Below are 17665 nucleotides of genomic sequence, written 5' to 3' on the forward strand. Positions count from 1 at the left end.
AAGTTAATTACAATACAAAAAGGCTATGAGAGCCATAAAACAAAAACCATAAATAGACTTTACAAAACAGTCTGTAAACAAGGTAAAGGATTTATTCTCCAATAAGAGTAATCAAAAACGAACAAGATGTAGTTAACTTTCAACTACCAAAACGTTTGAAGTTTGACTCTTTCAAGTAGCACCTTCAAAAGAACAATTTGGTTTTGGAAAATCCTCCTGTTGCGATCTTTCCATATAGTGTATAAGACCGAAATCCAAATAATAGTAAAAGCTTTCATAGAATTCTTTGAGAAACCTCCTAGAGCGCAAAACTGATTAGCATGAGTATATAAATTGCCATTGAGAACCGTAACAAATCCTAACCAATCCGATAGCATAAGCCATAATCGACCATAATAATCGCATTGGAAAAACAAATGATCCCTTTCCTCCTCCTTACCACATAAAGCACCACAAGAAACATTGGTAGCCTCAAGAACATTCCTCTTGCGAAGAATATCCTTTGTAGCAAGTCTATTCAGAAAGAGCCACGAAACAAAAATATTAACTTTTAAGGGAATCGCTTTAAGCCATAAAAATTGATCAAAATCTGCAGTGATATTAGTATCCACCGCTGTTAAGTAAGAATAAGCTGAATGCACCATAAAAATTAATTATTCAAACTTAACATCGAGATAGATCAAACTTTCTCCTCTTTAATTTCTTTGTACAAAAACATCTCCTGAACATCAAATACCATTCTCGGGAAGTTTATACTCATAATAGTAATCAACATGTTTATCATATGCCAATGAGATCAAAAGGCTCCCTTTAATAAATATGAGTCATCTTTCGAGTAGGTTCGTCTGATAAACAAAAAAATATGATTGAGATGATTCTTCAATCCAATTAATGTCATTTGAGAACTTGATAACATTTCAAACGCACTTGTCCATTGATCGAATTGAACAACGAATTTTAGCAAAGGAGAAGAAGGAGAAGACACGATGAAAACGATAAGAGAGAAATGTATTAATAAACAAGAGAGAGTAATCTAGAAAAAAAAAACCATCCGCCCTTGAGGTACATCTCATAATTGAATCGAACGATACTTTATCGTGCTCCCCCCTCAATTCTTATATTCTACGGCAGGAAAAATATCACTGGAACTAAAAAGTGTGATTTTATTTTGTATGGACTAAAATTAGTGAATATTTATATGGATTAAAAACTTAATTAATCCTATTTTTTTAAGGAAAAATCAAATTATATTAGTAGCACGGATTATTTAATTGAATGAGATTTTTGGACAAAATAATCATGGGTGTGAGGGACATTGGTGGGTTGCTATAGTTCGATCAATAATAGGTATAGACATACCTATATGTTTAGCCTTTCATGTCTTGTTTCTTCATCAAAAAAAGCGAACTAAATACAAATGACATGCCTCTATCCTTTATTCTCATGTCTCTTGGCCCTTAATACGAATAATCAATCATCCATCGTAATCATAATAATTCTATAAATAAAAATAAGCTTTTTCAACTATGGCCAAGTCTTATATCATGTGTATAAGTTTATTTTTTACTATTAAATCAACATGTTACGTCGCATCTCGTTCAATTCAATTATGAGATGTAGTGATTAATTGGTAAAAATAAGTTTGTGTTTGACTAAAGATTTGTTTCACTTTAATGCGCTATTGATTGGATCAGATTTCCCTGCCGTAGAATTTCCCTGCTGTTTCACATTGTAATAGATTGTGGTCGTTGATTTGTGATCGTACAGTACAAATTTCAAACTCAGGTTCACACGACAAGATAATCTTTGACGTTCATTTTGGTCGGATGGCTGGTAGCTGCAAAAGCGTCAGTTACAGCAAGGAATCCAAATCTCTATTGACTTGGCCATAAAAGTATAGTACAATTAATATTTTAAATTTAGATCTTCTACCTTTTCGACGGGAAATAAAATGTGACTTTAGATAAATTTTGGATAAGATAGAACAAATTATGATTTTTAAAATGGAAGAAAAAAGATATAAAAGAAAGCAAATCAAGAGAGATAAAGAAAAAGATAGATAAATGAAAGTCACTTAATCCTTGTCATGATATTTACGCGTGCGTTCATCTCAAAATCTCGTAAAGTTTTTAGTTGATATACTTCTATTGACTACAACTATAAATAAAATAACTATTTTTTAGATTTGTTGAATTTATGATGTTTTTGGTCTATATTATAAACCAATTACATCAATTATTCAATTAATGTAATAAGTCGTTTTTTTTTCTTATAATAATAATAAGAGGAAATATGAACTATAACACTACTATTTTGTTTTTAGATATTCTAAGAATTTGGTTCTAACATCTCACGACTCTTACAAAATCAAGGTGTGAAATGTCACTATTTACATATTAATTTTAAATTTTATCTCTACTACACTTTGGATTTAAGATTTTTCAATTCACCTCATATCATTTTCTAAATTCATTTCAAGTCTTATGTCTATTATGTGAGGTTTGAGATTTTTCAGTTCATCTCATATTTGTATAATCATTTTGTAATAATTTTTATAATAAATTTCTTCTTTTTTTTTTTGTTGGTAAAAAACAATTGAGGAAATGAGGAAGAAAGAGAGAAAAAATACAATGGCAGAATAAGATAAAGTTGTCTAATATTATCCCAAAAGGTGATATAAATATCATTTCTTTTTATAAATATGATATAAATAAAGTGAGTGATCTTTAAAGACTCTAATATCATTATTAATTTTTTTGATTGTTAGTTTATTAATTCCTCTTTTCATGTAAGGTGCAATCATATTAAGACTAATGCGTCAGATTCCATCAGAATCTCACAGTTAAGCATGCTTGGACGAAAGTGGTATTAGGATGGGTGACCTTTTAAAAAGTCTTTGTGTTGCACCTCTCTCACCTCTTTAAAAAAATGTAAGGTTTATTAATAGTTGTTTATTAATTCCTTTAAAAAAAACTCACAAAAACCCATCTTAGGCAGTGCAAAGAAAAGAGGACAAACAAGTTGTTCAAAGGTTCCTTAAAAAAAAAAAAATGTTCAAAGGTTTAAATAAATTGTTGGTCAAAAAAGTTTAAATAAATTTATATATGAGCATTGATTTTGTGTCAAAGAAATAAGTATAGGCCACATGGCAATTATAAATGTTTTGTTTTTTGTTATGGAAGCAATTATAAATGCTGATTTGATGACCTTTTATTGTCTGCTTAAAAAAAGAGTTCATTCTACATTGGATTCTTGAACTGCCAACAATGAAACCGATTAGTTTTGTTCAAGGAAGGTCTCTGTTGTTCTGTCCCATTCTGTGTTCAGTCATTGTATTTATCCTATACTAATTTTTTTTTCAGTTTACTTACTTTGGATCCATATTGCTGTTATTGTTATCATAAAGATTCTATCCACTATATTATTAGTTTGTGGTTAAAATAAGAAGGTATAATAAATAGTGCAATCAAATAAAAGGTTGCATATCAATGAGGAAAGTGTGTCAGGGCACAGCTATCATTGATCTTTCTTGTATGAAATTGAAAATATTGTTCTTTTCTCTCTCCCAATCTTTATCACTTGACTATTTTCTCATGTTGATTTCTTTTACTTTCTTTTTTAAGAAATTAAATTAACCTATTCAAATCAGTATTTGAGAAAATCAAACTTAAAAATTTTAAAGAGTAGTACACTTTCAAAACCTAAATCAATATCATCAGATTAATCCAAGTAGATTACTTACTTTTGTTTTTAAAGAAAGAAAATGGTAAAAAGTATTTTCATGTATTATTAAAAAATGATAATAACAATGTCCTATAAAATGTGTAACTAATGCTTTGAAAGTAAAAAAAAAATGTTCTCTTTTCAACATAGAATTTATATTTTATATTCTTTAGCAAATGTCTTAAGAAATTTGTTAGCATGACTTTTATTTGTTATGATTAAAAATCAAACATAAATATGATGTTTATCATTAATATCTAATTTTTTTTCTTTTATATAATTTTGGATATCATGTTTAACATTAAAAATTCTAAAAATTTTAGAATTAGACTTTGACAGCATAATGAACCGAAAATTGAATATCAATTAAAAGAGATAGTCATAGAGTTCAAAATGTTTTCAATAAGATAAGATAAGAATATATAAGAAGAAACAAAAATGAGGGAATTGAAGAAACTGCAATGGCACGTGATGGCCATTAGGAATGAAGGGAAATGATCATAGTACTGGTAAATACAGCAAAGACCATAAGGAAAAAAATATAAAAAAATAATAATGAAAATGACATTTTGTGACCAGAATTATTCCACCAAGTAAGCACCTTTGAAAGAAGAAATTTGTTGTACATATTCAAAGTTGTCTGAGCTAAGTTCTGAAGATTCTTTCCCCAATGGCTACTTGATTGAATCTTATGATGTCATTTCTTATTTTGATTATACCATCTTTTATGATGTCATTATTGTTCACCGAATGGTAAATCACCGGGGTATGAACATGTATAATTATTAGCCTAGGGTTCATACCAAAGTGTTGTGAATTTTTTTTTGTTTTAGAAGTCGCAGGAATTATTATATTTTCAATCTTACTTCTTAAAAATATTTGTAATAACCTTGAAACAAATACAACTTTAACGCTTATATATAACTACCGATGATCAACATCCATTATTCTGATCAACATCAGTTATCACTCTAACCACCACCGATTACCATTCTGACCACCGTCAACCACCATTCCGACCACTGTGTCAACCACCATTATGACCACCTCTACTCTTTTAATCTTTGTTTTTTCCTTTGGTTGAGGTTTTTGCATTGTTTTTTAAACCAAAATTATCATTTGCAGAGATTAATCCTCTCAAGAGATCCATTTAAAAGGTTAAATTCTCCTAAAACAAACATATTCATTCATTCGAATATGAATCGTACCATGGATCAAAAGGTTAAAGAGCTCAACTATCTACCATTTATGTCACACTATATTGGTCGGTTTTGTTATACACTTATGTTGCTAGATATGTTTATGTTGAATAATTTTGTTTAGTTGTTAGGTATCATTGTTATGTGCTCTATATATTATGTTATTAGTTCAGGGTTCAAATTTCACAATAATAAAAATAAATAATTAACACTATATTAAAAAGATAAAATTACTTTTATTTTAGAATATATATTTTTTCTTTGAAACTACTGTGACATTTATATCTAAGGAAATGCTAACCATTGTTCATGGGGTATTGGATAAAGGAACAAAAATAAAAAATTCCTGTTGAAAAATGATAAAAAGTGGTCAAGTCAACTTGTAAAAAGTTTATAAATTATTATTTACAATGTAAAATTACTAATTTTGGTTACCTTAACTATTGCTCTAAGGGCAATGGTTAGAATGACCGTTATATTTATTAGAATCAGATACAGTAACTTTAGGATACCGACGATTACAATGCCAGGTGACGACTTTGTACTTGATACTTTCCATTTATCACATTCTGCAGTTTTTCCTGATAAATGAGCAGACATAAATTAAAAAACCTTTTATCATACATTTTTTTTAAGAGATAAAAGTGAATGTAAAATAATTTCAACTATATTTGTATTTTTGCACCAAATATCTTGTTTATAAAAACATAATTGAATCATTTTTATTGATACAAATAAAGTACATAATTCATTGGTAAAAATAAAATAATATATCTTATAACAACCGGCCAATTAATATCAACTTAGAAAATAGACCTGACAAATTTTAGAGTCCTCCAATCCAACATCAATGAAGCTTCAGCCTCAGGTGTCTCTGCATTGTAGGGACAAGCAATATATGATTATAATTTAAAAAATAAATAAATGTTCTCATGCATAATATTACTTGACAGCTATCATGCACAGAAACGGACACAGGCACCAGATACAACACGGATACTAATACGCCGATACTGTTAATAATTTGATAAAATCAAATAATTCATAAATGTCGGTATCGGACACGACATGTGTCCGACACCAAAACACGCTTGATTTGAAGAGTGTTTGTACTTGATAGCTTGCCAGCATAATTGTATGGAATTATTGATCTTCATGACACCCTCCTTGTTTTCAAACCTAACACATATTATGTCATAATGATTAATTGTTCCTTCTTTGTGACAATTCCCATTTCTTCATAGTTTAGGCAGCTGCTATTGCTAATCAATCCATGTTATGAGTGCACTCAAATTAACCACTATAAATGGTTTTAATTAACACCCTAATCACTTTAATGATTAATATAATTATGATATATTTATCCTTTTTTTGTTATTCCTCTTAATTTTCTAAGGTAATAAAACATTAGTATTAAATACTAATGTATTTCAAACTCTGTTTCATAAGCAGACAAGGGTACTGTTGAATTGTCCTATAGGAGTACTACTATTAATGATATTGTTCCATTTGTAGCTTCAATTTGGACACACTAACAACACCACTTTCATTCTTCCTCTATTTGTATTTGTGCTTGTGTACAAAAATTGAGAACATATACAAATATTCATTATTTTATTTGGACCAAATCAAAATTAGACTTGTGTGGTTTGCTTAAATTGATCAAGTAGTCATTGTCCAAAAAAAAATTGATCAAGTAGTCACATAATGTTAAGGTTGTAGGTCCATATATTAAACTTGTAAGAAATTTATCAAAAGAACCTGTAAGAGTAATCTACAGAGCTATTGGAAAGTCAAAGTCTTTTTTTTTTTTATTTTTAAAAAAAAACAATTACTCTAATTATAATAGTTTTTTACATAATCAATAAATATAATAAATATAGGTGGCTTTTTAATTTTATACAAACAATTACGTGTATTTATTATTTTGCTTTATGTTAAGAGTCTCACATCGGACATGAGATGACATGACAATGTGTTTATAAGTGGGGGCAATCCTCACCCACAAGCCAGTTTTGTGGAGTTGTGTTAGGCCCAACTACGAATTCTAAGTTGGTATCAGAGCCTCTTCAATATTCATTGGGCCACCTGCTCAGGTTTCCGCTATCGGGCTACCTACCATTTATGTCCACGAACCAAACTGAATAGTGTTGGTTGTGAGAGTGTATTAAGAGTTCCACATCGGACATGAGATGAACTGATAATATATTTATAGGTGGGACAATCCTCACGTCACAAGCTGGTTTTGTGGAATTGTGTTACTCAAAACTATCAAAGTAAATACTTGATCTTAGGCTGCCCATAGGCAAGACGTTTATGGGAAGAAAAGTGGCAAATGTGTTAGCTAGCTCCAATCACAAAGAGGCATGTTCACTATTTATTTGTTTTTACCTATATTGGAACATAAAAAGTCGAATTTCATGGGGCATATAGGTCCCTCTGTGCCTTGATTCGTTGAAAAGATTTCCAGAAATAGGACAGTGGCCCATAATGATTAACTTTTGATGGGCCAATAATGGGTCCATCATTAGAGGCCCATATTGCCACTACTAATTACGTTTCTTAGGAACTACTTAGAAAACACGACCAAATACTTTTCATTTGATGACAATGAATGATACCCAAATAAGATGCTTTTAACATTAAAAATTAATAATTCTTCAAAATAAGCATTAAAAAATAATATTAAGAAGCTTGACATGAAAGACATTAAAGAAAGGTGACACCCACTTTCCATTGTGAAAAAGAATATGATAAATTAATTTTCAAGTTTAGGTCTCCACCATTGCACACACTAACATGTAATGGGGTCCAATTCCTTTTTCTTTAGGTAAAACCATTTTTTTTTGTCAATAATATTCATTCATCAATGTCATTTGACTTTGTAAAAAAAATCAATATTATTTGGCACTTCATATTTGATTGCTAACCTTTTCAAACGTTTGTCAAAAATTTGAAGAAAATTTCCCATCATCTTTGATATTGGCTCAAATTTACACCAAACAAAAATTATTGCTAAGATTTTTATTTTTTGATTGATGGGAATTTATGTCAACTAGTTTACCAAACAAAATTATTAATGCAAATTTATTAAATGGAAAAGAATGGTGTTGGTTGTATAATTTTATTATAATATGAGCAAAAATTTGGAATAAGAAATTGTTTACATACAAGAGAAAATTGAGGATTTTTTTTCTTATTGAGAAAGTGACATGTGATGTAACTTGGAATACGAAATAATGGAATAGCATATACGTTGAATATCCACAACAAATGTTTTATCATTATCATGATAACATGAACTGGTTTGCTTCAGAATGGGGAGAATGGTTTAAGAATCAATTAAAGCAAATATAGATACGAATAAGCTAAGGGTATACCTCTATTTTTGGTGTTTATGTTGCACCATACCTCTTGGATTGTGAGAATAAATTCCAAAATAATTGAAGTTTAAATCATGTGATGCCTTACAACAAAAAAATGATCATTGTTGCTATGAAAATAGTTTATAATACATCAAATAATTGGATCTAATAACTTTAATGAATGTGATAAATGTGTTTTTAAATTCATTTCCTTTCAACACCAAAATAATCATTAAATAATGTGACATTTTTCCCTTCTGTATTATTGACTTCCAAATTTGATGATGAGGCCATTGATAGGTTTAGTGTATGACAGGACCATCCAGCCAGGTGGAATGAGACATATAGAAATAGAAGTCAATTTACACATTGGTGAATCAAAATCACAAATTGAATAATATAAGGGGCTAAACTACAATTAAACCAAAATTATACTAAATGATGTTTAAAGATTTTTGCTTTAGAAATACATAACATATAAAACAAGATTTGAAAAGAAGTTATTGTTTATCTATTGAGGAAATACTAAATCACGACTAATTCTATTATGCGCAAGTAAAATATGAATTGTATCCTTGACAAAAAAAAAAAAGTATTGTATGAGTATCATGTACAAGTTTATTCCACCATTACATACATAATTTTACTATTATATCAAGTGAAATATATTGAAACTTATTGATTCACACACTCTTATGGATAGCACAACACAATTTTTCTTGTGCATACACTCTTGCTCGAACCACTTTCTAATTTAAATAAAGGTGAACACGATGACACTTGTGAAATTTTATTGAATATATACCCATCATCCAATTATACAAATGTCATGTCATATTTCGTTTACAAGATATTAAGATCCTGATCCCCAACCAAACTTTAGGGTGCCTAAGAATTTTCCTTAAACAAAACATTCTCAATGGTTGTACATTAAGCAAGACAAATTGTATCGATATATTATTTTTAAAAATGAGTTAAATTATAATCATTTTTTAATAAATAATCATCATTTTAAAAATTACAAATTAGATGATTTTTATTAATTGATAGTATATCAAATTTTTTTTTTTTTTCGGTCAGATAGTATATCAAATTTAAATTCAAACCATGTAAATCGTTTACACTAATGGCCATCATAATTAAATTCCGATTAGATTAATTAAATAAACAGGAAGCTATAAAGTGAAGTTTTACAAAAAACTTGTACAATTAGTGGATCCACCCATGGGTGCCAATTCACTTGTTTTAGGAAGAAAAGTTTGTTTGTTATAGATTTAAAAAATAAAATAAAAAGTGATTTTTGTTTTATATTTGTAGAAATTATTTTTTTGAGAACTCATTTAAAATTAGTAAATCTATTTCGAATTCATTTGTTATAAATTGCAAGTGTGGTACTAATTTTGACTTCCACTTCTTATTTGAAGCATTTTAAAAAAAAAATTACTATCCAAAAAGGATTATTACATTTTTTTTTTAAGGAAATTTTTTTTTTAAAATAATAGATTACATAAAATGACTTTTTTATGAGAAGATATTTAAATTAATTTCTCATTTGAAGCTTTCTTTAAAAAAAAGTTATAACAAAAATATTCTAACACTATAGAAATCATTTAAAAAAAATACTATAGCAAACGGACTCAAAACATCGTCAAACTACTCCAATTAATAGTTTCATGAATGTTGATTACATCAATCTTAACTGTTGAAGAGTGTTTCCATTTCTGGTTCGAAGTGCTTCTGATAAAATATTTGACTAACTTATTGTATTAATTTTATGCTCCATGACTCTAAAAAAAATGATATAAGCTTATTCCATCCATAACAAAAAAGAGATCCGATTGAATTGTTTTTTTTTTTGAGAAGTCAAGCAACATACCCAGGAATCAAAACAAGTCTCGCATTACAAGAAAATCAAAAGGCGAAAAAGAATGAAGCCAACAAGTGGCATCGCCCAGTAAAATAACCAATACAAAGAGATGGATTACTCCACCAGGTATGAAAATCGAGAGCTAAACTAGACTTGTACACCTTAAACCACCAGCAAGTATGCAGTTTCACCTTTTCAACAATCTCATTGAAACCGTGAAAGGCTAATGGGCCGTTTTCTTAAAAAAAAATGACAATAGTTAGAGGTATCAGTACGCATATAAAAATCAAAAAAAGAAGACATTAAAATCAGAAAACAAGTATAGTTCAATGATCCTTTCCAAAAGGAAAAAAAGTATAGTTAAATGATGTCATCATCCCTTAGTTATATCTATTTTCTCATCCTTTACATATAAGGCCGGCCTGAAGAAGGTAAAGGGAAAGAAAAAAAAAAAGTATCTTCTGATCACTTGAAAGATGTATGAATTAGAAAGATAAAGATTAATGTATACACAAGGAGTTCCTGAACTAAATATAAGGATAAATATAAATACTATTCATCAGATTCCATTGTTGGACTTTGAATGCAGCTGTCCATTTGATGGAGTTCCAACATTCTCTTTTCTGGATTACAGAGACCTGTAGGTAAACACCATCCATATCATCATTCAGAATTGCATTTTACAATACATGTATATATGTCTGACCAAAAATCATTAAATGCTGATTGAATAATATATGCATATACAATAATGAATAAAATAACACCGCAAAAAACAAGTTCCTATTTTATTATCACATCTTAAACATGTGAAGGGTATCATCGTTAAATCTAATGTATCAATAACCTGCATGTGACAAGCATGTGATCGAAGGACCCAATCCTCTATCAACTGTGTGAGATGAAGGAAAGATCCAACTTGCCGAGTAGGAAAAAAATTCTGGTTCGAATGAAATGTGTAAATATGCTGAAATGATGTTCAAAACCAATAGGAAGATGGAAAAGCAATCGAAGTCGTTCAAAGAAACCGAACTAGAAAAGTATGTGGACAAATGAGTTTACAACTAGGATAACCAGCATAAACCTCGATGAAAAAAGACATTCCATGAGTGTGAAGAACAAAAAGATTCAACAATTATTTCTCATAAACAGAAAGGACATCAAAGTGAAATGGTCAAATGGAGCATAGGACAAATACTTCGCATAATGATAATTAATTGGGTCCTGCTAACCGGTGCCCCCGGGGCATTGGTTAAGCATACCATAAAAGGGAATTATTACCATAAAAGGAAACTGTTTTTGACTTTATTATCAATTAATTATATTATTTCAATGCATTAACTATTATATAATTTTCTTTTTCACATCCTTAACCAGTGCCCCGGGGGCACCGGTTAGCATTTCCCTAATAATTTAATATAACACTCCTGTATCTACTAAGAATGGAATGATTAGGTTTGTTTGCATGCACCAAAAATGGAAAATGAGTACAATTCATCCAAAGAATAAGATAAGATGTCTCAAGCAAATAAGAGCTGAAAGTGATAAGATGTCTCTCAAGCAAATAAGAGCTGAAAGTGAAATCTTTATGAATACCGCGTAAAGGTTCTTTGGATCTAGCTGAATATGTGTGAAGGTTATCTACTTACGAATGTCAACCTGATGACTTTCAGCAGTTCAAGCTCTTCATCCACACATGATTTTGTTTTTCTACCTTAATGAATCCAATCTCAAAGCATTGCTGAGTCGAGTTCATTCTTCGACGGCTCTGTTTTCTTCCGTTGCTTTTATCTCAAAATCTTTCTTATACTCTGTCAAACATAAATCAAGAAACCCTGTGTGGTGGAGGGAAGAATGACGTCCTCAGGGTAGAAAACCAAAAACACGTGTGAAATGATAAGTGCAAGCATGCTTACATTCACAAAGATAGCAAAATAAGAAGTTCAAAGCTGAGAGATGGAGAAACAATTGAAGTTGTTCAATGCAATAGAACTGGATAATTACATAGGCGGATCGGTTTAAAAGATGCCAAGAAGGTGCACCAGTAAATAATTGAAAGAGTTACACAGGCAAATCGGTCTGAATTTATCATGACTAGTTGATTAAAAAAGAAGCTTAAAGTTGGAGGTGGTGGGGACAAGGGAGGGTAGCCAGGGAAGAGGCAACTGAAATACAACGCTGAATTTTTTGGTCTGAAGGTATGGATCGTAAAAAAATGCCTTGGATTTTTACAGAACAATTGAAAGATGCTGAAGGAACAATCAATGGTTGATGAGGTGTGGAATATTGTTAGGTGCGCAATCAGATAATTAACTAAGACCATTAGATTAAAACAAAATAGATGGTAGTGATTTGGAAAAAGTCTATAGACTTACTCTTGGAGTCGATATATCCATCCTCTATATTTTTAACATTTTGTGGAACGGAAATACAAACCTGAACACTTTGGAATATCCCAAACAGCGATTGATGTTGATGTACATTCTGGAGAACAAAGTTCATGAATATTCTCATGGTTGACATTCATTGCAAGCATCCAAGCTCCAATGGTAACATCCTCATTGCTGAACATCCGAAAACTGTGTTTTAAAAAATAAAAGGACGCAAACTTTTACATTCACAATTATAGGAATATGGAAGGGAGGGGACTGAACAAGGCTCAAATCATCATGTTTAAGCATTGCGATCTTTTTTTCTATTTGCTAATATTATGCATTGTGATCTTTGTTCCTTTGTGAAAAGGCAAAAACAAAAAAAAAAATCTAAAAAAACCTCATAACTATTCTTTAAGGTATAAAGTATGATATTGTATGAATTGGATGCAGAAAAAGAAATCTGCTCAGTACATGGCCACTAACTCTCCAAGGAATTGAATGATTCATTTGCAGAAATTATTAAGAAACATTCACAACTTGCTCACTGCTCGACTTGGAAAAAACTTATGACTATAAAGAATTAATGAACTAAGGAAGCATAAAGGGTCCTTTCAAAAAAAAAAAAAAAAAGGAAGCATAAAGGGCATGGAGTACAGATGTACAGCTTATACAAAATTGACCATGAACCTCAGGACTGCAATGCATTGATATCTCTGCTAACTTAACAGCTGTACACTATGAACCCAAGGACCACATGACATGAACATCTCCGTTAATTCTCAGTTTCCTTTTTCATCAAAGAACAACTATATAAACCAAAGCAGATGGTCTACAAACCAGCCAACCAAACACAATTCTGACAAAGATGTGGAACAGACTCTAGCTTGTGAATTGATAAGCAAAATCCAAAAGTGAGATAATGGAAAAGCATATATGTAGCATGCAAATAAGGCTGTATCGATGCAACAAATCTCAAATCTAAAAAAGTGAACAAGCAAGCAAGTTGTAGACAAAGAAAAGGGTACCTGTTATTCCTAAGAGCGACCAAGCTTGATACAACATCAGCAGAAAGAGCATATATAGGACCATAAGCATGAAGAAAATACTCCTTCCCAAGCAAATTAGATAATGGCTCATACCTGCAAGATTTGCTGGTAAAATTACTCCAAAAGCCAAAAAAGTCAATATGCTGGTTGTAAAATGAAAACAGAAAACCTTTCATTGTCGCTATAGAGAGGCTAGATAGCACACTAAATAACCCCAAAAAAAGGGAGATAACAGTTTAGAACTCCACAAATATTGGACGTTACATGATTCAATCCCTAGTTTATGTTAAGATGTTTGGAGGAAAAAGGGAGAAATCAAAAGAAACGAGATGGGAAAGAATGAGATTAAGCAATGATTTTCATTCCCTTTGAGGCTGATGCAGTTTAACTAAAATTTATTATCAAATATTTGATCTTCCGAATTAAAGATTCACAAATCCCATAAATAGTAGTTGTAATCTATATTTCATTTTGAAGACAAGAACATTATCATGTAAAAGTGCAAAGTTCTAATATTTATCGCATGCAATGATAGAAACAATTTAATAATCAAATATTTTATGCCCGTCCTAAAGTAAAATGGGTGAAAATTGAAAAGTTCAGGAAATTAAGCCAGGAAGGACACAATTAAATATACTCAATCTAGATAGAACTAACCATTTGAGTTTCGGATCAGTGAAAACAGGGCCCTTTTTCATGCATCCTATGTACGTCTGGGAATGAGATCTCTCTTTTGCAAGTAGTAATGAAAGACGATCTGACAATAAAGATTGCAAGAATCCTAATTACTGGGCTCTTTTAAGAAAATGTAATAACATCACAACTAGGTTAAACCCTGAAAGAAATTGCACCTGGCCTTAAATATATGTCATCATCAGCTTTGACATAAAATTCGGCTTCAAAAAGAGCATAAGCAGCTTTAAAGAAAGCCAACCTGTAATAAATGGACCATATTTTTAGCTTAGAAACACATTACAGATATAAAGGTCATCAGTTTACTAATTCTCAGAACACACGTTTTATATGGGAGCTTACTGTACTCCTCTTCAATATCCAATTGAATGAAATCGTCATATTCGGCTATTTCCCTCTTAAGCGCAGACATCTTCGATCTATCATTTGTTCTACCAATAACAAACCTAAAAGCCAATCCAGTAGCTTCTTCCAAGCTGCACGCAATAGCAATAATCAATATGAGGATAATTAAATTTCATCATTTTCAGACCCCAAATTGCACCAGTAACAAAAGTACATCAAATAGACAATAGTTAGACTAAGATGAATGCCAAGAAAAATCATACATAAAACCATTGAAAAAGATTTGCATTTAGCCTGTCATTAAACAATATCACATGAATCATGATAAAGAATATTATGATATAATGAAGAAGAAAATTTTTTGGTTATGTTTTGCATTTTCAAACGCAAAATCAATCAAAACTCACTAACATCGGGCATAATTCAGTTTGAGCACTTAATTTACACTGCTAGCTACTACAGAAAGATAAAATGGAATCCAAAAACAGGACCACAAAGGGGAAACTTCCAATTCTTGTAATACAGAAAACAACTTAAGCCCTATTTGGATTGACTTATTTGAGAATATCTACTATCATAAGCATTTGTGAAATTGTTTGGGAGAGCTTATAAAACCAGCTTATGACGTGTCCATGAGTTGTTTTCAGCTTATTTTCATAAGATCTCTAAGATAGTTTACGTAAACAGCTTATACGAAAACAATTTAATGTTATTTTATCTGAAGTTATAGAAATAGCTTATACATAAGTGCTTATCATGATAAGTTCTCATGCTATAAGCTACAAAATAAGTCAATTATCAAAACATCGATATTAACAACAACCAAGCCTTTTCCTATTAAGTGAGGTCAGCTACATTGATCAAATTACACCATAATGTTCTATCATACACAATAGTCCGGTCCAACTCATTAATTTCCAAATCTTGTTTTTCTGATAGTTTTTTCTTGGTCTTCCTCTGCTTCTAGTGATCTGACTATCCTCCATTTGATCTACTCTTCTTATTACAAAATCTATATATAGCTCTTCTCTCTACATGTCAAAATCACCTAAGCAGTTTTTCTCTAACGTACGTGGATATTAACAATTTGATAGAATTAAACACGATAACAAGATAGAAATCATAAATTTTTCATCTCCTCAAGAAAAAGAGATTAGTACCGTTGAAGTCCATTAGGATCGGAAGGAAACCAAGTGTTCCTCAAAGATTGACGTCTTCCAACAGATCTAAATCCAGTTTGAATTCCAACAAATGCCATAACCTTATGCCTATAATTTCCGCCACCGATGGTGGCGGCGGCGGTGCCGTGATCCCATACAACGCGAACGGATCTAGGGTTAGTGTTGAGGCAGCGATTGTTATGAAACGGTTTAAGAAAAACGATAAGGAGTAAAAGGAGGAGGAAGGTGATGAGGAGGATGAGGAATGAGGATCTGCGAAGAGGAATGGTGTGACGTTGGTTGAAGAATGGTTTGGAAAATGAAGGCATTGTGAGGGGTTTAGAGTTTAGACCGGAACTGTAGGAAGTTCCGGTTGTGGTTGAAGAATTGAAGAATGGGTCATGTGATCATAGCATTGTTATTTATTTGTTATCGTAAAAATGAAGAATGAGAGAGACAGTGTAACTGATGAGGAGAAAGGTGGTGACGGAGGGAGTTGAGTTATGTATGCCTTGCTTGCTTGCTTAGACAATAAGCATGCACCCACCCTATACTACGATAGCTACAGCGGCAGCAACACCTTCATTCTTTAACAAAAATGACATTAATGCATTGAAGATGGAAAACTTTTTCAACAATTAAAAATCTAAATAAAGAAAATATTTATAAATATGAATTTTATATATGAGTTTATTTCAAAATTAAATTTTTGTAAAGAACTAAAAAATATTTCGTTTTTGATGTCTCTTTGTATTGTTAATCTTATTTTTTAAGAAATTATGAGTTTCTTTTTGTAAAATATTCGTAAAATTATAATTTGTTGTTTTTACTCGATACATTTAGGGTTTGTTTGGATTAGCTTATTTTAGAGCTTATATAAAATAACTTATGCAAATAAATAAGTTTTTATGTATTATTTATAAGTTTTAAAGGTAGTTTATGAAAAAACAGTTTATGAATATACGATTTTCGTTAGTAAGAGCTTATAAAATAAAACAAAAGCTTATTTATTTACATAAGCTATTTTTCTAAGCTTAAAGTAACCTCAAACCAAACGGGGCCTTAGTTCTTTTAAAAAAAGAATCACGTATATCTCTTTTAATTTGAAAGCCTTTACGTTTTTTTTAAGATAACCTATGCATAAATAAATAAATATTTCCTCCGTTTTAAAATATAAGCAAATTTTACTTTTTAAGTTCATTCCATTAATGATGTATGTGGTCCATGACCACATACATCATTAATGGAATGAACTTAAAAAGTAAAATTTGCTTATATTTTAAAACAGATGGAGTAAAAGTTTAAGTTTGTGATGGTTCATACACTTATATAATAACATTCTTAATTTGTTTATACAAAATAAATGATCTAGACATACTACTAGAGGGACAGGAAATGAAATATTTCGGGTTCAAACTTGCCAAACGAAAGCTAAGTTGTGTTCACATGAATCTACACTTATGCTATAATAGTTTGCTTGATTTATTGAGCACCCTCTTTCCTTTGGTGAAAGTATCAATTAGAGTTGTTGTTAATCACAAGTTTATATGATGCTAAAACCAATCATTTATCAACTATATCCATCAATTTTCACCATTTCGCACAATTTGACACTAAACTTTGTTTTTCTTTTCCTTTTTAATTTGCATTGCCAACGATGTTTTCTCTTGTATTAGCAATGTAGTTTAAGCCTCGCAATCTTTACTTCTTTTTTTGGAAGAAACCAATTTTTAGTTATTGTTACATAAAACTATATGATTTGTGGCAGAGATGAAATTTATGTAGATTAAATGATGGTGTAGGCTGTAGCAGGAGAGAAGAAATTATAGTGAATCGGTGATTGGTTAATGACAAAGAAACATGGAGGTGAGCAACTACATAAAAAGATTGCT

General features: G+C 30.6%; 1 protein-coding gene across 2 annotated transcripts; it reads right to left on the reverse strand.

The window, feature by feature from the left end:
- Window positions 1-10476: 10476 nt before the first annotated feature.
- Window positions 10477-16376, reverse strand: LOC25487249 (probable beta-1,3-galactosyltransferase 14). 2 transcript variants are annotated; one of them, XM_013609135.3, is made up of 7 exons: window positions 15774-16375; window positions 14592-14744; window positions 14427-14509; window positions 14233-14332; window positions 13555-13668; window positions 12591-12733; window positions 10477-10792 (listed from the first exon to the last, which is right to left on the reverse strand). In XM_013609135.3, the coding sequence occupies exons 1-7, from the start codon at window positions 16100-16102 to the stop codon at window positions 10707-10709; spliced, it is 1008 nt and encodes a 335-aa protein (XP_013464589.1). In that variant the 5' UTR covers window positions 16103-16375; the 3' UTR covers window positions 10477-10706. The 2 variants fall into 2 exon arrangements, with proteins under 2 accessions (XP_013464589.1, XP_024633233.1); XM_024777465.2 differs by lacking the exon at window positions 12591-12733 and having other exon boundaries at window positions 15774-16376.
- Window positions 16377-17665: the final 1289 nt, after the last annotated feature.

This window comes from Medicago truncatula, chromosome 2, assembly GCF_003473485.1.
Source record: "Medicago truncatula cultivar Jemalong A17 chromosome 2, MtrunA17r5.0-ANR, whole genome shotgun sequence".
In the NCBI taxonomy this organism is placed as follows: domain Eukaryota; kingdom Viridiplantae; phylum Streptophyta; class Magnoliopsida; order Fabales; family Fabaceae; genus Medicago; species Medicago truncatula.